The sequence below is a fragment of the Pieris napi genome, chromosome 9 (genome assembly GCF_905475465.1).
Source record: "Pieris napi chromosome 9, ilPieNapi1.2, whole genome shotgun sequence".
NCBI lineage: Eukaryota > Metazoa > Arthropoda > Insecta > Lepidoptera > Pieridae > Pieris > Pieris napi.
In genome coordinates this window covers 1804582-1827377 of record NC_062242.1, presented here as the reverse complement: position 1 = coordinate 1827377, position 22796 = coordinate 1804582, and the positions used below count along the sequence as shown (strand labels likewise).

At 33.2% G+C, this 22796-nt stretch overlaps 1 protein-coding gene across 1 annotated transcript in view; it reads right to left on the bottom strand.

The window, feature by feature from the left end:
- Positions 1–18: 18 nt before the first annotated feature.
- Positions 19–22796, bottom strand: part of LOC125052318 — a 37808-nt gene continuing 15030 nt past the window's right edge. Inside the window, exons 2-4 of the mRNA XM_047653084.1 lie at positions 5779–5870; positions 2135–5195; positions 19–1862 (exon numbers count right to left, since the gene is read on the bottom strand). Of these exons, the coding sequence (XP_047509040.1) occupies positions 1038–1862; positions 2135–5195; positions 5779–5843 (3951 nt within the window). The 5' untranslated portion in view covers positions 5844–5870 and the 3' untranslated portion in view covers positions 19–1037. The remainder of the gene's footprint in view (positions 1863–2134; positions 5196–5778; positions 5871–22796) is intronic.

Below are 22796 nucleotides of genomic sequence, written 5' to 3'. Positions count from 1 at the left end.
TTAATGTAAAAACAAAAGAATATTTAAAATGTTTATTTCATGATAATTACAATGAATGAACTATTTTATAACTTATTGTTTATTAATACTACGTCCTCATTACCTAATCCAAGATCTCATCTTGACATTAGATATGCATAAAAAATTACCTTTAACTTACGAAAAACTATTACCTGAAAAATGATTCTACTGTGTCGAATTGAAACTAATGAATTATAATCCGATGAATTGTATTTAAAGTGTGTTATGTTTGCGACAAATATTAATATTATCTTAGTTAATTTTTACACAATGTTATCGGAATATCAATGAGATTATTTCTAGATAGCTAAGTCATATAAATCAAATTAGTATGTGGGTACGAGGATACACTATTTCTTTAATTAGCAGCAGCCTCAATAATCGAAAATCAATGTTAGCGTAATACAGTAATATATTCGATAATTTTTGTATCGAATAGTTGAACATCGCTCCGTATTTGAAACTGAACCAAACCAAGACAGCTATACCGATGGATAGAAAATCTGTGCGTTGTAGCAGAAACTCACATAACATCGACATAACCTAATACTAGACAAACCTAACGATAAGCTTGTGCTATGCCATTACATTGATTTGTGTTTTTACTTGAACTTGACAAATTTTCAGAGCAGAGAGCTTAGTTCGAAATTTGAATACTGGCTTTGTACAAGGGCAATATGTATATTTGGCCTTTTTTAAATAGTTATAATCGAAGTACCTCCATACCAAACGACATAATACTGTCACATAAGTGCTCATTAACCTAATCCACGCGCCAATATCTTATCACTTTCCCTAAGGAGTTCGAGTATTACACCATTAATACACCATTAACTACATTAATTATACGCTGGCAACATTTCGTACTAAGCACATAGCAATTTCTTCTCCAAAATTATTACAGTGTTATTTTAATATTAACTTGTTAGCGTTGAAAACATCGTATGTGAAAAAAGTTATATGTAGCTTTGACTTGCCATGTGTTTAATACGAAGTGTCTTTCTAACAGTCTTTATTCACGGCAAAAGTCTTGGATTATATCTCCCCACATACAATATCATGCCTGATGGGTTATGTCTCACAAAGTATAGGAATGGTCTATCAAATTTCAATCTCGCTGGCTGGGATCGAGCAGGTAATCTTGCCTGTCTCGGCCTTAAATGCAACGGAAGATGCATTGCTTCTCCAACATCGTGTGGATCATGAAAAGCCCTTTGATAATCCCTTGGCTCATCCCAATTCAACCATCTGGCACTTCTACGCCTTTGGACTTTCTCATCTAGGGTTTCTGGGTATTCCTCAATATGATGTTGTTCAGAAACAATGCCTTCACCACATGTAACGAAATTTGAAAGTTGCACCATATCCGATAGATACAAATTTTTCGATGGACCATTAAGTCCGCCCAAATCTGCATGTTCCTGGTTAAAGATATCCTTTAACCCCATCTTTCGCAACGAAGACGACACATTGAAAATAGATTTGTGAGAAAACCTTGGTATTTGTAGCTCTAGGCCCACTCGTGGAAGTAAGGTGCGTAAGAGCCGGTTCCACGATGTTGCGGGGTTTGATGCTAAAAGTCTTTTTTCGAGCGTTTCTAGATCTTCACCGTGAACTATGTTTCCTTGTTGACCAGGCATGAGGAAAAGAGTGCTGATGATTGAGTTAGTATTTCCTAAGGTAGCGGCAGTAGCATCTAAAACCGGATCATAGCCAGCTAAGAAGTTTGTTCTGTAAACCACAGCTGGAACGGGAACTAATCGCCTCTGTCGTACGTTAGGTGAAACAACAAAGTACATCTCTCCATCTCTTCCATCTACTGATGAACCGGTACAGTCAGTCTGTAATAACAAAAAACATGTGTTTTACACATTTACAAGAGTGATATTCATTATAATTTTTTTTATTGTCAATTAAATTTATTAATGAGCTGTTATTTGTGTTCTGGTCGTTGGTTAGGTTAGTTTTAGTGCTGAAATTATTAATAAACATGGATTTTGTACAAAGAAATTAATAGAAAATATAAGCCCAATTAAAATAAGTGTTTCTTTATATATTTTATTTTTATAGAGATCGTACATACTGTTGGCTTCCGTTAGTTACAAAAACTTACCTCAAAAATGTTCATCGAGAATGCTGCTAGCGGTGGTTGCATTACTATAGAATTTGTCTTCATGTATTCCGTTATTCTGCCCATCGTATACCTCTTTACTAAGAGATTAGTTCTTCGGCGAATAACATCACTTATTAATTTAAAGTTGATTTCCTCCACATGTCCATTGTAAAACTGTTGAGCCCTCTCTTTATAAAACGTCAAAATTTTACCCTTACTTCTGTCACTGTATAACTCTCTTATAAATGCCGACACTGCTACTCCGGATGCAGGGGAAACATCTATAGAATCTGACACATTCCTTAAAGTAAAGTGGGGGTTAAATGTCACCATGTCATCCAGTTTTAATATGTCATTCATTTCACCTGATGTGGCTCCTCGAGCTCCCATAAACATCATAGCCAGCATAGATGTTATTGCATAAGGTGAAAAAACAAAACTGCGCTTTTTGTCTATATTTTGCGTCATATCATTCCAATATTGAAATGCCAATTCATTGCATAATTCTACAAATTGTAAAATATCCTCACCTAAATCTTTAGTGGTAACTACCAGTCCTTGATTTTCCTTCGACACGTCTAATGATATATGCTTATTAGAGTTACTTTCTGGGGTGTAAAATCCTTCTGGTTTATATTTATTATTAGTTTCACTTTGTGACTTTGGTGGAGGCACGGCAGGTATAAGTTTCCATGAATTATTACGTTCGTTGGCAAATTCCTTATCGTCGATGTTAATTTTTTGTATTTTCTTTTTGAATTCATCTGCTTTTGGTAAGTTAACGTAAATTTTGTTTTGAACTTTATTTAGTTTATTAACGCTAACTGTATTAACTTTATTTTCATTAGAAGCGGAATTTAAGTCTTTTATTAATGTAGAAGTGGTTGTTTCTACTTTGTTTAACATCGTAGTTGGTTCTACTTTGTGTAGCGCAGTAGTGGTTTCTATATTTTGTTTATTCGATACTCTGTGTTTATTCGTATCAATACTATCATTTAAAGTATTAGATTCTGTGATTGTTGCTAATGTTGAAGAAAGAACTGTATCTTTTTGGTCTTCATATTGTTTCAAAATCTCTGGAATGGATTTATTCTTTGAACTTGAAATAGGTAAAAAGTTAGGTATATCGTCGATTTTATAACTTCTTTCAGTTGTTAACACTTCTATTTCTTTAATGGTCACTTTTTCCTCAGTTATAGGTTGATCAATATTTTCGCTTAGATTTTCTGTTATAATACTTGTGGAAATTTCTATTGGGGATTCAGTTGAATTATTTATATTCTCATAAGAATCTTTAAGAGTTGTATTTGAATCTGACTTAGTGTTGTTTACTTTATTTACATCATCACGGGAAGATACTATATTATTTGTTTGATAAACAACTTGAGATAATAGATCTTCCATTGAGTCAGCTAAAATTAAATCGAAAGTTGTAGTTTCAATTTCTTCTGCGGCAGTTGTAGTTTCTATTTTAGTCACCTCTGGAAAAAATGTAGTATTTTCATTGCTATTTAATTCGTCTTGTTTATGATTGGTTTCATTTATACTTTGTTCACTCTGATTTGCATGTAATGTGGTTACTTTGATATAGTTATCAGTAACATTTTCTTGCTTTTCAATTATCTTTTCAGGTTCTTGAGGAATGTCAATATCGATATTTTCTTTGCTTTCCATAATGTTAATGTTATTTTCTTTTGAAGAATCGACAATATTGTTTGCTGTAGGCAATGGAGCATAGTTACCACCTAAATCAGATGCAATTTGACTAATACTTTGCGCAAAATCAAACATTGGTAAAATTGTTTCCTCTGTATCCACTACATTTTCGCCTTTTTGTTCATTTTGAGATGATTGTAAATATTTTTCCGACGTTATTTCTTCAGTGGACGAAGGAACAGTCGACAATGATACAGATTGTGTTGTTATAGTAGTTGAGTTTATTTTGTTATATTCATCATCTTTATTAAGAGAACTCGATTCAATTAATGGTGTTACCTGTGGCTTTTTAAAATCTATTACAGTTGTACTGGGTGATTTTGTACTTTGGTTTATAGATCCGATCGTAGTTTTTGGAGTACTGTATGGAATCGTAGAGACTGGCACAAATATGTTCTGTATTTTTTCAGTTGTAGTTTGAAATTTTTTTCTTGTAGTCAATAGATTATTTATAATGTTTTCAGTACTTATTTTCGCATCATTCTTGGTGCTTGGTAGTTTTGTTGTTACTTCAGATTTTGTAGCAATCTTTTGCACACTTGATGTGGTGGAGATGTTATCTTTATGAATTGCTGTACTCGATGCAACTGGTTTGATTGTTGTTGTAGAAACTTTTCGTTTTTCTGTTGTTGTCTTTACAGTTGTAGTTGAAGGTTTAAATGTTGGTTTAGTTTCTAAACGAACTGTACTTGGCTTTGTCATAAAATGAGTAACTGGAGCAACGGTTGTTTTAGGACTTTTTGTTTCAAGCATTGGAGATACTTTAGTGCTTGTTTCAATGGGTCTCGAATAAGATGCTGAGTTGGCTTCTTTGCTAAACCCATACAAATAGTCTCCATTTAAATTGTCATCTTCAATAGTTTCGGTTTCAGGAGTAATAAAGGTTCCAGAAGTCTTGTCCGGTACAATATCGACTCCTGTGTTGCCAAAAATTGATGGCAAAATTAAACTCCATGAATCGGAAACATCAGGTGTATCTAATGTAGGCTGCATAAGTGGATTATTTTTATGAGCCTCCATTTGGGCTTTTAAGACGTTTTGTACATTAGCTACGACACTATTTACTTTTGTGTATGGAGGTTGACTGAAATTAAAAGCGATAGTTGGTTGATTTTCGTTAGCAAACGTAACCAGTCCATCTGCATCTTCTCCTGCTGCGACTATAGCCTGTATTTCCTCTAATGTCATTAATCTTTTGACTAACTCTCCCGATTCATCAAATGTATAGAATTCATATCTGTCAGGTGTAAGTAAATTCACCGGACTTCCAACCGATGCTGGCAGATTTGAAGGTCGTGGAATAGAGATGCCAGCCGCATCAGCGATGTATGGTAATTTGGATCGCCTGAAAATATAAGTTTAGCAATTACATTCTTGCTCTAGGAATGTGGGGATTTTTTTAATGAAAAAGTAATGCGTTATGTTATAAAAAACCCACATAGTAGCATTTACTCAGTAGAATTTAATGGATTTAATACAAGATCTTATATAGCTAGAGCCACTACAGTTTCATTTAAGAATATAGTAAATAAAACAGACATTCAGTTTTATTTTTCTTATATAACTGGCGCCAACGGGCAGGAGGCTCATCTGCTGTTAAGCGTGGTAGTGGAGGTAGCTCCATAGACATTCACATTGTCAGAGAGCTCGCGTTCCGGCAATTTAAGAATTGGTACGCTCTTTTCTTGAAGGACTCTATAGTCGAATTGGTCATGAAATACTTCGGTGGGCAGCTGGTTCCTCATAGTGGTGGTGCGCGGAAAAACTAAAATCGCTCCGTGATGAAACTCAGCAGCAGTTATTAATCCTACCAACTCCTCTGATCAGTGTTAAATGCGGTAGAAGATGCATTAACCTTATAATTGCAATTTATTGAAATGATGACCATAGTATTATAATGTTAAGTTTTTATTTTATTTTATTATTACCTTTCTTCATTGTCATCAGCACACACACTCGCGGCATAAATGATCAAACTCAGGACTATTTTCATTTTCGACGCCCATGCACCTTCGGCGGTCTGAAAACCATTTTATAAGTTCATTGTAGATAACGGTTTATGACAATTAATATGTAAAACTTATAATCATATGATAAAAACTTAATTGGTAGCCGTATAAGAAGCTGTTATTATTTCTAATAAATATAATTATATATAGTAATTTTGTCAACAGCTGGCACCACATGCTATTTGCATTCGTAAAATTAATTTATTTTTATTCAATAACTTATCCGATATTTAATTACTTATTCTGCTATTCGGAGCGGAGAAGAATCCACCAAAAAAGAGATAACTAACATCGGTCCAGCCGATCTTGAGTTATAAGTGGTGTAATTAACGCGACTTTGTTTTATACATATGTACTTAGATTTTTTAAAGTGCGCGTTAAGTTATACATTAAACCCATAAAACAATATAATTTACTCACTCTAATAAAGATGTAATATAAGTCAGCAGAACAAATAAAACAGTGGTCATAGATACATTATTATTTATTTACGAGTTATATTCAAATCGGAACATTGAAGTTTAAATATGATACTTGAACCTATTGGAGAATATATATATTTCATTTATTACCAGATGATCACTTTCTGAATAAGCAGAAAATTAATTTAGTCGCGTTTTTTCCTAAAGCCTTAGTTCTAAATTCAGAGACAAGTTGAATTATAAGGCCACTGAATTTTGACTAAGAGAACTCGTACATGTGTTGTAAAAGTAGGCGAAGTTACTTGCCCATTTTATTGAAAATTAGGTAGGCGTAAACCCTAAGATTGTAGAAAAATAATAAAGAAAAATCAAGGCGTAAGACTAGGCAAGGCTTTAGCCTATTCGCAAAGCGAATTTCTCTATGCCTGAGTTTATGTAGACAAGGCCGTGTTCAGTTTAAAAAATGGGAGAAGATCCGTCAGAACGCAAATAAATATCTACAGTTGGTTTCATGAATATGTAAGAGATTCCAGACGGAGCTTCTTCAAATATCCAACTCAAATAGCAGTTGACCTGAATGTTATAGAATACAATATACGATTTTATTTTAATGACATGCTAAGTTAAGAATATTTTTAGTACATTTCCATAACCGAATATGTAAAAAAACTTCAGAAGAAATCATTAATAATCCAATTATGATTATTTCGGATAAAAAATTTTAAAAATATTTTTTGCCTTTCATTAAAAATTGAGCAGTATTGGCCTAGTGGCTTCAGCGTGCGACTCTCATACCTGAGGTCGTAGGTTAGATCCCCGGCTGTTCCCCGACTTTCTTTCTATGTGCGCATTTAACATTTGCTCGAACGGTGAAGGAAAACATCGTGAGGAAACCGACATGTCTTAGACAAAAAGTCGACGGCGTGTGTCAGGCACTGGAGGCTGATCACCTACTTGCCAATTAGATTTAAAAATGATCATGAAACAGATTCAGAAATCTGAGGCCAAGACCTAAAGAGCTTGTAGCGGCACTGATGTTTTTTTTAATTAAAAATTTAATTTAAAATGGTCGTCCGTGACTGACACTGAATGATGACACGTGACTGAATTATAAGTTCAGTTACGTTACCGTCATAGTTAATTGAAAATTTAGTTCAATTAACTATGACGGTAATATTAATACTCGGAACAAACGCAGGCTGAAATTTTCCCGTACTAGAAGTTAGTAACTTTTTTTTTGGAAAAGGGATACTCTTCGTTAATAAAATCCCAGAGGCTCTTTTATCTCTGACTTTTAATAAATTTAAGGAATGTATCAAAGAAAAGCTGTGTAAAAAGGCTTACTATAAAGTTAACGATTATGTATTTGATAAAAGGGCCTGGGACTTGTGCTAGACAGGCTACTTCTAATTAATTTGGGATATTTGTTTTAAAATAAGTGTTGTTTGATGATTTGCTATTTTAAAAGAGTACCGAGACCTTTTTACGCCGGCTTTTTCTCTCGGCCTACACCCTCTGTCTTCTTTGCCGATGAGTAGGGATGCCTGTAGTTTCAAATTTAATTACGTGGAATAAGTGATACCTGTATCTTATGTTCCATAATAAACGTGATTGCTTGGCTCCATAAATTTAAGATAGATGTTATATTATGTTTAAGGTATACAAACGTTTATTTCTCTGTTTATTCAAATGTTTTCGTTAAGTTTTTTTTGTATTCATCGTATTTTACTCTTGAGTTTATAAGGAATTTAAAATTTGTACCGTGGTTTGTTCCTGCACAAGCCAGGCCCTTTAGTGGTTTTTTGGTGTTTTCTGTACTTTTAATTGATTAACTTATTAACCAATAATAAAAACGCACTATTAATACTGCCGATAGAAGGACCTTTTATTTAAGATAAATCTACAAATTTATCTAAGAGGTACACCTCTCTCTTCATCTCAGTCACCAAGTTTTATAATATCAGCTGATAACAGTTAATAATAACATGCTTCGCTGAGTTTCATCTCCGTTATCCGAACTAACCGTGAGACGTAACTAATTGCCACCTGTTGCTTTGCGACGTTATGTAACGGATGCAGATAATTGTCTGGCTATTTTATTGCATTTATGGTCGATATTTCATTTCGTTTAAGATTTTGATTAGTCTGTACTATATCTGTCAAATTATTTACGCCGTGCTTTACTTAAACCACTGCAATTATATTATGAATATGTCATTAAAACATTATAACAATAATAATAATTGCGTTTTATTCAGATACTTTTACATTTAAACACCCCGCCCATTTCCACTTTTCTATCTCTTAAATTAAATATATTTTAACTATTTTGACGATCTTTTGATTATACTTCAGTATAATATCAGTTTTAGTTGATATTTTATATTATTACATGGAATTTTATGTTGTTTTTGGTTAATTATTTATGCATGTAAAGTATAATGAAGTGTAAATAAATAAATATAAATTTCCTATAATAGGTACAACTAACACGTCCTGGTGGACAGAAAAACAGTCTCCAGTTTGTGTTTCCGCCACACTGTTACCACATCAGAGTAAACTTATTTTTGATTATTGTTATAATTTACAATAATAAATATTGCCTTATATAATTTACACAAGTAACTAAAACTGCTATTCGTCTAATGACAATGTTAAAAGCCTACGCTTAAAGTAAGCCAGCAAGACCTTGACATAATTGTGAATGAGAGCTTTCCCGTTAGAAGCAGAACTAAAACGCCGTTTTTCGGTGTTTCTCGTCGAAAGTAAAGTTATAGCATAACGGTACTGATAGCCGTGACAACTGAGTTCAATGCACCTCCGTATTCATATTTGCGGAAAAATTATGACCGTTTAGTTTAATTAGCTGATTTCTGTTAGACATACCGAAGTATTGGAGATTATATATACGTTTTGTGGGATTGTGTCACCGGGATGGCATCTAGGATGTTCGTCTTGTATACGTGAGCCAACTAAGATACGGAGGAAGAATTGCGGGTACTTTGTAATTGATGAAATAAGTAAACGAATTATTTTTAATTTGACTTTTTTTGTTAATAATACCATCTTACTATTTTCAATATCAGTTTAAAATAAGGACCATAATAGATGCGGTTTTAACATTTTTTATGCAACTAGGCTAAACGACACTTGTCAAATTCAATTATTAACTTTTTTAATCGGAATTGATACCACGTGTATCGCTAGATACGATTGCAAGCGAATCAGATGTCTTTGATCCCTTGGCGAAGCACGGACTTTGGTATGGGATGCTACTTGTACAAGCACAAAAGCAGAGCATGTGGCGAAAAATAAACGGCTCAAATATTAGATCAAACTTGGAGGAAAAAGTTTGATTTTGTCCCCTTTGGAGTAGAGGCTCTTGGGCCGTGGGGTTCAAGTACACATGCGCTAATTAAAGATTTAAGTTGGAGCCTGGTATATAGTACCGGTGACCCCAGAGCTGGTGCTTTCTTCACTCAATAGTAGCGTAATACAGCAAGGAAATGCTGCCAGCGTTAAAGGTACACTGCCACAAGGACCATACTTTTCTAGTTATCTATTTTTGACGATTATTATTAGTATAACGTAGGTTAAGAATATTGTAAATACTGTATATTTGTGTGTGTAAGAAGGTACAATTTTTATAATTACTTGCGAAGTTTAATTCTTGACCCAATTACAACAATCTTAACCTCAATCTTATTTAATTATAATTGCAGCTAGACGGAAGTTAAATAATCCTATTGACACATTTCAAAGCAACATTAAATAGGTCGTAGAAGCTTCAACGTACTCGAGAATTTCTTATGAGTATGTAAAAGGATATTTAATATTTATAATGTTTATCAGTTGGGGACACTATAGAGAAACGCATTTGAATTTAGAACTAGCAAAGTGTTTTACAAAGTAAGTAACTACCCGCGTTCCATTTTCAATTGTTCTCTATGAAGTGTGATATTTTAAGGAATTCAGAGATGAGAGCCTAAAGTAGGTCAAAAATTAATTGGACTTTGACCTACGGGAATCTTAGTTCGCACTAAGTCCTGAACATGAGTAACGGGCTGTGTATGTGAATATAATATTTTATAATGATTTTACAAATGCCTAAAGCTGTGTTGGTCCAGTCTCTTCAAGTGTGTGACTGTCTTCCCTGAGGTCGTAGGTTCGATTCCCGGCTGTGCTTCAATAGACATTCAATGTGCGCATTCAACATTCGCTCCAACGGTGAAGGAAAACATTGTAAGGAAACCGGCTTACCTTTGACCCAAAAACTCGACGGCGTGTGTCAGGATGATCACCTACTTGCCTATTAGATTGACAAGTGATCATAAAACAGATACAGAGATCTGAGGCTCAGACTTAACAAAGTTGACTGATTTATTTTATTTTTATTTTACTACCTACGTAAAACCCAATCTCTATTATCGACAGTTGTGAGTAAAATCTTAAGTACTCGTATAACTCCATCATTTCCAAGAAATTGAAATCCATGTTTTTACAGATAAAGTACTTAATATTATTTCTCCTATTAATCAGATATCATACGGTACCTGCTTTAATACCTAGTAAACGACCTATGCAGCATCTCTCATGTACATATATACGTTAATCGACTATTATATGAAAGAGATAATTTATGTGATTTAGATCTAAATTTTTTTTTACTAAATGTGACTCTCGGTTTTTTTTACAGCTCAGGCTCACCTGATGTTAAGTGAAACCGCCCATTAACACTCTCAATGCCAGAGGGCTCGTGTGGGTTGCCGGCTTTTTAGGAATTGGTACGCCCTTTTCTTGAAGGAACCTAAGTAGAATGAGCAAAAAGTTAACAACTATTACAATACGTCTCTATATCCCAAAGATGTTTTCACGGTATTACTTAACATGATGAATAAATGTTTCGTGTAGAAAGTGCCTCAAGGGAGTTGCTAAAATATGAAGCTGCGAAAGATCTAGTTTTTGGTTGTGATAAAATATGTTAGGTATTCATTTTTTTAACGATTGTTTAAGCTAGACTATATAGTTTTTATAAAATAAATATTTATTAACTTCTATTGCTTTTTCAATAACAATTACACCATATATAGTTAAATTAGTTAAGCAACCTTAGTTATAAATATACAAAAAAGTGAAAACATATTTAATGTTTAATATTTAATTAAAAACATATTTTTGGCCAACCAACATAAACAACAAATTAAAAAAACTACTTATATATGCATTTGTCGCGTTCCTAAACAAGACTGCTATGGTTACATTCATACAAAGCACAGCAATTTTCTAATGTAACATATTGTGATTATATTATTTAGTAAAATAAAGGAATTAAAAAAAGTAGGTAAAAGTTAAAGTACAGGTATGTCATATTGCTTTATACACAGTGACAATCCTTTATTTCGTTTCGCCTCGGGTCTCCGCAATTTTCTTTATAGGCAAATATATCCTTCCTTTCCTGACACGTCGGATTTTGAATATATGGCAAGCCTTTCCTTTCTTTATACAGAACTGGACAGATACTTGAACCAATCCCACCTGATGTTAAGTGGCCTATTGACGCCTATGCAGGAGATGCCTATTTAATCGCCGCTTAAATTAATTCTATTCTGTACAGGGGAGATGGATGGATCCACTTTGGATGAACCAAATCGTGCAGTGCGGCACCAGGGGATGTCAACTAAGGAGGGGTGAAACTCCAGCGTGCTTCTAGAAGAGCGTTGTTGTTCCTCACGATATTTTCTACGTACAAACCATTGTACATAGTAAAACATCGGTGTACAATCAGACAATATAATCTTTAAGGTTGAAATTCAGTCGCTTGACAGTCTAATACAGCTCTATTTTTTCTAGTTCCTAGAAAACCTGGCAACAGAGAATCAGTACTGCCCTTATGATTTTTAAAAGAAACAATTGCTTAGTTCCATTGTAGGAAATCCTTTAGCAGTTAAACAATGGCCTTTTTATTATTACAATGTACTAATAAGGAGTAACTGCCTGTAGCATTTTCTCTCACATTTATATCATGTTTGAGACAAATGTTTATTTCCGTTTTAAAAGATGATTTTCGCTTAACTTTAAACGGTATAAAGACACAACAAGCATGGGCTCAATTTCCAAATAGTATCAATTTGCAAGACGCGTTCAGAGAGCACTTTTCATTATCTTGAAATTATTGCCAGACTAAGTTTACTCTGAAAATATTACATTGTTACTATTAAAGCTACACGAGGCAATTTCACGAGGGACCATATTTAATAACAAATCTTCTTTAATTATAACTTATAAAATGTAAATAAATTTCTTATAATTAGAACATCGTTATAGTCATAATAATAAGTTAAGTATTATACGTATTATTGTTGTCAAACTTCCGTAAATAGTCTAAATACTCGCCTACGCTATAAAGGCAACTTGCCTTTAAAAATATAATAACCTTCCCCTTGAAAGTATTACACGGCAGTGATCTCTAACTTCTCTTATTATTCATCTATAAGGGTGATTTACAATTTAAAAAATTAACGTAAAGTTATCATGAAAAGCATACCCACTTGAATTTAACATCACACAAATTTATAAGTTTTTCACGAGAACCCCAGACTACCAGATAGAAAGCACAGTACATGCAATAAATGCAACTCAGCTTTACTGAGCCACTCATATTTAATATATTATAACCGGCAAAATACCAATAAACGAAAATAAATTTAACTCACGTACAACTGTAATAGCCTTAAGACTTAGAAAGTATGCTATTCTTTCTTGTAACGAATCGATATTGTCTTAAATGTAGACGTAAACGGTGATAGCCTGGTTCTAATAGTTCTAAATGGATCCAACGGTACATTACTGGAATATGTATAACAACACAATGTCTGATTAGAAACATTGAGCTTAAAGACCTTTCTTAGATATTTCTATGGCGAATGTGTTTTCACTTAAGTAAGCATTAAGCCGTAATTATTTCATATTACGAACCCTATTAACCCACACTATCGGGCAGTACTGTTGCCGAAAAGATAAACTAGAAGTGTATGTCTTCCCTTTCGTAGAAAATGACTAGTGGGCTTGTCTTCCACCGGACCTGAGCGATGACTTATTCTGAAATATGCTTATGATATTTATAGGCGAGTAAGAATCCACTGGCTGGCAGGACCTGCGTCATCTCTTTTGCTATTCATCTAGGCAAGCTCTATGCTATTATCTTTTACAATTCTGTCGATGTCGTGTGATATACATAATAATACATATTAAGTAAGATGAGCAAGGCCTACAACCTTGGTAATCACGAACTGGAATAAAAACGTTAAAAATAGAAACTGTTTTAAGTCCTCGGTTCTATTTCTCTATATCTGTAGTTCCCAAGCCAGAGCCAAATGGCGCCAAGATGATGACGAAATAATAGCATTCGATTTATCTTTGCTCGTTTCAAGTTAATTTTTTTGCCTCTTGGTATTAGCTATCTATGTAAAACTTTAGAAGTTCTGTGGAAACCAGCCTTTACCGCGGATAGAAAATAATCGGTAAACCAAGTTGCTGTTAAAATTATGACTGCACTATAGAGAAAATTAAATCAAACAAATATACTATATCATGAGTTTTCACAAATTTACACTGATGTTTCTACCCTCACTACAAAATATTTTTCGTTAGTTTCTTTCAGTTTTCAATCATAACATACAATTTTGGTTACTAATGCTATGTAAAGATATATGTTTCACTCTCTTTTATATACAGATATCAGTCACTTTCATTATATAAATATAACTGGTAGACATTATTTTCCCTGAGAAGCGTTTTCAATTACTTTCCAAGTAAATTGAAAATTCTTTGTCCAATAGCGATAATAATTCTTAGAACTTTAAACCAATTTCTTAAGTAACCATTATTTTGCACCTTCCTATTATAATATCCGTTCCGTGTGTTTTGCTTAAAATCATTTTTTTGGCTATCATAAGTACAAATACGCGATCTATAGAAGTCGGGGCCCGATTTTTTAGAACAGGGGGCAAACGGGCGAAGGCTGACTCGATTAAGTGATACTGCTGCCTATGGACCCTCACATTGGAGGCCTTTTAATTGGTCAATTTTTTGCGAACTTCGAATATCAGAAATATGATGTTGACGATATGGTTTACCTAGGCATTTCATAAAAAGGTGCTATTAATACTAACATCTTAATTTTTATAGTCAATTATTAAGGTACGATTCCATCAGTGTGCTGAACTGTGCGACACAGTGTTGCACAGCGTACGCGCACAAATGTTTGTTTTGGTTTATATAGAAAATATATAGACCAAAACAAACAAACTATATAGAAAAGTTGCCTCGTGTAACTTCAATAGTAACAATATAATATTAGAGTAAATTTAGTCTAGCAACAATTTCAAGATAATGAAAAGCACTCGCCTATAAGTCTTCTATAGATTGTACTCCTATTATCTGGAAGTCCGCTGGAGTTTCACCCCTTCGTTGTTGACATCCCCAGGTGCAAATTTGGTTCGTCGTGTCTTAGAACACCAGCAAAGAAGTGGAACTCCTTGCCCCCTTATATCTTTCCTAGATAGTATAATATGGGTTCGTTTACGTACAATCCCATTAAATTTCGGTGGGATTGTGATCAATCGTTTGTATAAAAAATATCTCCAAACACATTTCTAGGCCCGCACACAGTGATTTAGTAAATACCTTCGATTTAGAAAAGTACTTATAAACGATTTAGTAAGTGGATCAAACGCATTAGGCCGCGAACAATTGCGGCTAAACTTTCCCATCAATTCTGTAAATATCATTGGGCTATAAATTAAGGCGAGGGAAGAAAATTTCTTCTTTAAGTGAGCAATATTTTACTCAGGCGTCACATGAACGTCAATCTTGGAACTATGTTAAACTCTTTAAGAACTGAATTATTCAGATATATTATACAGGAACTGCGAACAGTATATATTACTTTACAGGGATAGTTTAAGGATTTAACACACACTTTGAAGTCAGATATGACAGAATGAATTGCTTAATACAAAACAATGGAGACAATCTTAATATAAAACAAAGTCCGGGTTGAACACTCATAACTCGTGAATGGTTAACGAACGTAAAAACGATAACATAAAATAAAAGTAAAAAAAAATTATAAATACAAAATGTTCAGAGGTTTCATAACTGTCAAACATTCAATGTTCAGCCGGTCGATACGGTACTACCCCTCAAACTAAAGAATGTACACTGTACAGTAATCTCTCCTATAACACGCTAGATTGGTTCTGCGTTATAGGAAACGCGTATTACGTGCTTGTATGATCCCATATAACGCGTTATTTACAAATGTTTCACGTTTAACTTTTCTCGTTAAATTTAAATCGAATATTAAGAAAAAACTATGTTTTGAACGAAATATGTGCGTAGAAAGCATTATAAATTTCACAGTACAGAAATTTAACATATCCAACCCCCGATATATGGGGGATAACCCCCTATATGCTATACGAGTACGAGGGACTGAAATCGCGTAATATGCAAATGTGTTATAAAAGTACCGTGTTATAAGGGGGTTTACTGTATTAAAAAAAATCATAGCAAAATATATCCAATACTCGGATAATGGCTTATTTTAGATTTAAGAAATGTAGAATAATTCAGTAATGAAAAATGATTGACAAATATATTGGTTTACAAATATGTATATCTACGTATATATTCGGGCGTTCAGAATTTTATTTCGTATAAAATAAAGGAAATATAAGCTATTTAAATATACAACACATTGTAATGTTGAGTATTGCAATTATATGCAATTATTACTTTCATAAATTAAGTTCAGTTAATCTGTAACACGACATTCATTGACTGTTAGGCGGTACGAAGTTTGCCGGGTCAGCCGGTTATAATAAGAATTTCTGTTGGTATTGCTTAAGTTAACAAGTTGATAACTACAAATACATATTTTCGTATCTACTCGTACCTTCCAATTACTAAATGAAAATCCTGTAATAGAATCTAAAATATATTATGAGTTGATTTTATATAGATTACAACATATTTTTTGGCATATCTATTTCTGTCGTGTAACGTACACCCATATTATTCTCCTTCTTTTAATTTCTGTATAATATTTATTAATTTATTAATATATTGGTCAGTTAACAGGACTAACTTAAAACATTGAAAAAGTCTTGCTTACAAAAACCTAAAGGTAAATAACCTTAAAAGCTTAAACAGTTTAACAATATAGGGTAAAATATGAAATAGAAATCAAAATTAGTAAAATAAAATGAAAAAGATTTAAAAGTAAATATGCTTGGTTAATTTAGTTTCCTATGAAGAATATGATGAAACAGCAACAAGATAAATCTATCATTACATAAAGTGTAGGATGTTCAACATTATGCAACAATTTATTTGACAGGAAACAAACACAAGACAAGCGGCTTACCCACTAAGCCTAGGTAGCTTATTGTATTAAAAATAAACTTTGTAGGAATACATTATGGGGATTACATTATGAAATTCAAATTACACTGAAAGCGATCAATACTAAAGCTTGGACTTTCTATAATAAATACTTCAAAACTGTATCATTTTTGATTTCCTAAAAGCATCATTATTATTATGAGATTTAAATAACTCGTCGTTTCAAGTGCTTTTCATTGATCATGGTCAGAGAGTACTCACAAAACAACGATTGCTAAATAGCATAATTTTGCGCTTCCACAGAAGTTTTTTTTCAAAACATGTTTATTTTTTAATCATCAGTGACCTATGAGATTCACTATAGAGTTATATGGCTGGACTTTGGAGTCTTCATAAGTGGTGTTAAAGCAGGATTATTTATAGATAGAGTTTTATTTGTAAATAACTATTCTATATACCATTAAATACAAAAATATCACAATGTATCCGTATTTAAAAAAAGGAATAAGTATCGCAATACAGCAACAAAATGCTGCCAAACACTGCCACAGGGATCAAACTTTTTAAACTTGTTTTAATTTTCTATTTATCAATTTTTAATTATTTTTACTATGTAGCTTAAGAATATTGTAAACACGTATGAGTATTGTATATTTAGGTGTTGAAAATCTTAATATATAAAATTGTCGTGTCACAATGTTCGTTCCCATACTCCTACGAAATGGCTCGACCGATTCTTATGATTTTTTTTATGCATATTCAATAAGTCTGAGAATCGGCTACTATCTATCTTTCAACACCCTAAGTGATAAGCCGTGTCCACCCCAATTTTTTAATTTTTTAGTTTTTTTTTGTTTTTATGTTTTTATGTTTTTTTATCCAGCACATAAAAATACATACAACCCCTAATTTTCACCCCTCTACCTTCAACCCTTATTTTTTATTATTGTTGATAGTTATTTTTACCTAGAAATAATATATGTAAACTATTGGGCTTAATTTGAAATAAGCTTTTTTGGATACAAATTAATTAAATTCCCTGTTACGGAAATAGGCTTCGATTTCCCTTAAAATAGAACCAGTTGCCAATTCTCGTATCAACTTACGAATTAATCAACTTACGAATAAATCACCACAAACGCCTGAAGACTTTTATAATTCAAACTGTATTTTTCTTTTTAATATTGGCTATCGGCCGTGTATGAACACCATAAATTCAAAGGTGTGGGTAATAATGTTATTTCTGAGGAATTTTTAGATGTGCATATGTAATTTGATTTAAAATCGGTAAATAGGTCGCAAAATTTTTCAAAAATAACACACGCTAAGGTAATATTGATATAGCCTTTTAGAGAGATACTCGTACAACGCGGTTTTGTAATCGCGGTCATACTATTTTTCTATACCATTTTTATAGTACGATTTGTTTATTTCAAAATAGGTTTCAGTTTCGGCAATTACCTCTACATAAATAATGTCTAATAAAGTAAGGTAAGTAAGTAAAAAAAAATTTGAAATCCAAAGACAATAGACATTTTTAGCGTATGTTTGAATAAATATCAGAAGTCGCCATTATAAATAAAGTGAAGTGAATAAATATAAAATTAAGTTTAGAATGGAGTATTTATGACAAAGGAACACCTTTTTAGAGTAATTATGCGAGACATAGTTATCACGTGCGTCGTGCACTGGAATTAGGTTCGCTTGTTAATAATGAATTCGTCGACGGCCGACGATGAAAAGCTTTTGTGTAAAGCTGTTTCTGGAATGACGTTGAATCAAAAAGAAATGATAGTCATTTAAAATATTTTTTTTGATTCCAAACATATACACATTGAGAGAACATTATGTCCCGTAAACCTCAATGGGACATGGGGCAGACACATTTGTTAGTCTGTAGCTTTGAATTTATAAAAGAATGGTTATTTAAAAAAAAAAATTAATGAACATACTATTGTGGATTTTCGGAGAAGGTTCAAAGGATGAGAAACATCTATAATGAGAAAAAAACAAAAACATAAGCACAAATAATTTAATTTTCCAATACAATTCGTTTCTAGCTTCAAAAAAATGACTTGTTTTTTTTCGATATAAAAAATTTATATAAATAAATCTTCTGTTCGCGTGTTTGTAATTAAACTCCTAAATGGCTAGACCGATTTTTTGACATTATTGTGTGTTTCAGTTTAGATTTCCAATTAGATGATTTTTTTTTTGTATTTAAGACCTGTGTACTGGACAACGTCCGTCGGGTCCGCTAGTAACAATTACATATAATGGTTTTAGGAAGAGGTCTATTTATACCAATGTATATAATTTCAAGAAATATTCTATGTATATAATAAGAATAGTACCTTCATTTCCATTACAAGTATGATTAAAATTTCCCTACGTAACCTATACATTCCGTTATAGAACTCACTGAACCACATGATAAAACGAGGGAAGAGTAATACAATACGAGACAAAAAATAAGAATAAAGAAATATTACAAGGCTATTTATTTGCGAAAACCGTAAAATCCTTATCTCGCATAATATAATCACTACAATCTTCTTTCGTTGGATTAACTCACATTGGAATGAATTTATTGCATTCAACTTTTGTTTCTTATTTTTTATTTAGAAAACTGTTACCCGTAATTTATGCTGGGATAATGTAACACTAGTAGATTTGTGTAGTCTTTATTAAATTGCTTCGGTCATAATTCAATGTTGCTTCACAGTATTCTTTTATATTGTGTAACTGTTAATACTGTTACAATAAAGATTAATGTGACTACTTTTCTCCAGTTTTCTCCAGAAAGTGTTGCCAACTTACGAAACCAGGCAAGGAACTTTAAGATGTTGGCATTGATATCGTAGAAAATTAATTGATATATCGTTTGCGTTTAAGATATTTAAGAATCAGGTTAATTGCCAGAATCTTTTAACTAAATTTAAATTTCATGTACCCTCTTGATACCCCAGGCATCCTGTTTGTCCCTTGTTTCAGAATGTTATACTGATATCCAGATTGAGAACTCTGATAAACGATCTAGGTCTGGATATCCACAGCTTCCCTTACAATATACATCAATTTCCTTTAGTTTTTATATAATTTATGAATTGATGTATTTTTATCCTCTCTTCGTGTTTGTTGTTTGCCTATAAATGCTTGTCGCATTAAATCTTGTTTATTTCTAAAGTACAATGTATTCAGTAAGTAGAAATGTGCCGAGATGGGAAGTTTTTGTAAATAAATAAATAATAGGTGCAAAGATATTAATTATAGGTTTGTTTCTTTGTAAAAAAAATGTGAGCCGTCACGGGACGCCTGGCAAATGTGAAACATCGACATTATTTTGTAAAAGCAATATGCAGAAAAGAACAGATTGTGATAGGAACTAAATATGTGATAATTATAAAATAAAATATTACCATGTTTTTTCCAGATAACGATGACTATTTATTGAATAAACCTTTATTTTCATTAAATACAAAAATTTAAAAATTTATTTCAAATCATGACTACTTAATTAGTTTAATCAGTGACTTCGAAATACACGCACCGTACACACTACTGCATATTGACTGTATATATACGTATATACCATTATATAGCGCGTCGCCACGGCATGCGTTGCCACGCCGGAAATCGGTTTTACTTGCGGCTATAGATGTTTCACATCAAAAAAAAAAAATTGTAACTGAAATATAGATTTTATAAACCGATAACGACATATTTATAAGCACATACACATGAACAATGATTCAGTGTTAATTCGGCCTCAATGCTCTGTGACTGCACTGATTTTCAGTCAGGCTATTGAGGATTAGCGTGTTGTTCCCATAGTAATGTAGGTGCGTGTTCCTACTATACCCATGACATTTGCTGATTAAACGATTTCTTATTTATTTAGTTTATCATATAGTAAATTGCTTTATAGTGATGCGATTTAGATGTGGTGGAACTTATTACCAGTTTTCTCGTCACTCGTTGTAAAATGTAAATAATACTTTTAGCATAAACTTTATCATAAAGATACATTGTGAGTGTACAGTGTAACTTTATGAGTATAAGTTTATTTTGACGAATATATGTCAACCTACGAAAAGGCTAAAATAACAGTCTAAGCTGTCGATAAATATTGATGCACATGATCGCTACGCATCAGCTGGATCCAAAGACTGATGAGTGAAAGAGTCATTCAACGAATCGGCATGACACAAAAGTTTAAGCAGACCGTCAAAATACGCAAAGTCGTATAAAGATACGACTTGTTGCAGCTTATATTGATGGTCAAAATTGAAGGTAAAAGACAGACTGGTAGAAGGAAGAAGTTGTGGTTGTGAAGCTTTTTATACTAGCGCAAGATACCCGGCAATTCAAGCGGTTAACGGCCTACCTTTGGCAATAAAGTGGCACCGGAAGATGAAGAAAATAATTTTATCTATATACAAAACCGACACTTGATACAAAGTATGAAAAGTAGATAGAATTTGTAATAATGCACCCATTCTCTAAAGAGTTCTACGAAATGAGATGCGAAGAAATGTATCTGTTTCAGAGGGAAATAAATCCTATCGTATTTCAAATTCCAATTCGCGTGTTGACTTAGCGGATAGTCTCGACTATGAGTCGTGATAAAACGTAGATTTTGTAAACAACTTTTAACACACAAATGTTATTTTCGCCTTTATGGTACAATTATATCAAAGTCAAAATTTGATGGAAAAACTTTGCTAATAAACGTAGCACGGGAATGAGTACTTAGTTGAAGCTAATTAACATTCAAATGAAAATACCGTCGCAGTACTCACATTTTACATTAAGCTCCCCACAGGTATTTAAACAGTCATAATTAAAACGAAAATTTAGGTTTTCAAGTCTTAACTTACTTTAATTAATGTAGTTTTTTTAGTGTAATTAAGAAAATTTTAAAGCGACTAAAAATAGATTGAGATATTTTTAGATTAGGTATTGAGAGCAGTGTTGGCCTTGTGGCTTCAGCGTGCGACTCGCATCCCTGAGGTCGCAGGTTCGATCCCCGGCTGTGCACAAATGGACTTTCTTTTTATGTACATTTAACATTCGCTCGAACGTTGAAGGAAAACATCGTGAGGAAACCGACATGTCTTAGACCCAAAAAGTCGACGGTGTGTGTCAGGCACTGGAGGCTGATCACCTACTTGCCTATTGGATTGAAATTAGCATGAAACAGATTCAGAAATCTGAGGCCCAGACCTAAAGAGGTGGCAGCGCCACTGATTGTTGTTGTTAAAAATAGAATAAACTTTTGCCCGATATTTAAATTACGTAACTGACGTCACAAATAGCCAAAAATGAAAACGAAAACTGGATATTTGGCAGAGATTACTGAACACTATAAGGCCGTTTCGTTGCTTAAAATATTTATGCAGTCAACGTATAAATTTTTCCTATCGTTAATGGTTGAGAAAAAGCGTTAAATAGAATCTGGTTTAAATCTTGCCCTAGACCAAGTCTAAGCAGATTCAAACCAGACTCTTGTCAAAAACATATTAGATTTAGGAGTTTGAAGATTCGTTTACCTAAAGGTAAAGAAACTGTTAACTCTTACCTGGATACCCGAAGTGCCTTAGACAAAGACATAACATTTATTACTAACAAAAACACCAATCGACTCTAATTACTTTTTTTCACCGGAAACTGAAGGCAGGACAGGTTAATAGTATTGGCTCCTAAAAACTAACGGAGTATATTTTTGTGTGGTAATAATTAGACATCTCTTATCCAAATTCGTCGGAACTACTAGCGGACAGATCCACGGTCAGAGTTTAGATACTTTGTGACGTTACTGATAATGTCTATTCACTTGATCATTACACATCTTTGAATGTGGGACGCACCTTACACAAAAAGTCCCTTTGGTCTTTGGGGATTACACGGACCCTAGAACTCGGAAAAAGCAGTGCTGTAACACAGCGCACCCTTGGCCTCAGATTCTGTATCTGTTTCGTGATGGTTGCAGCTCCTTACTAACGTTGTGTAAAAAAACCATGGCGATTAAAAAGAGTGGCGGAGAGTTTATTGCCAGTTCTTCTCTTCCGTTCAACGGCCTTGATTTGAGAACTGGCACTAAATGTA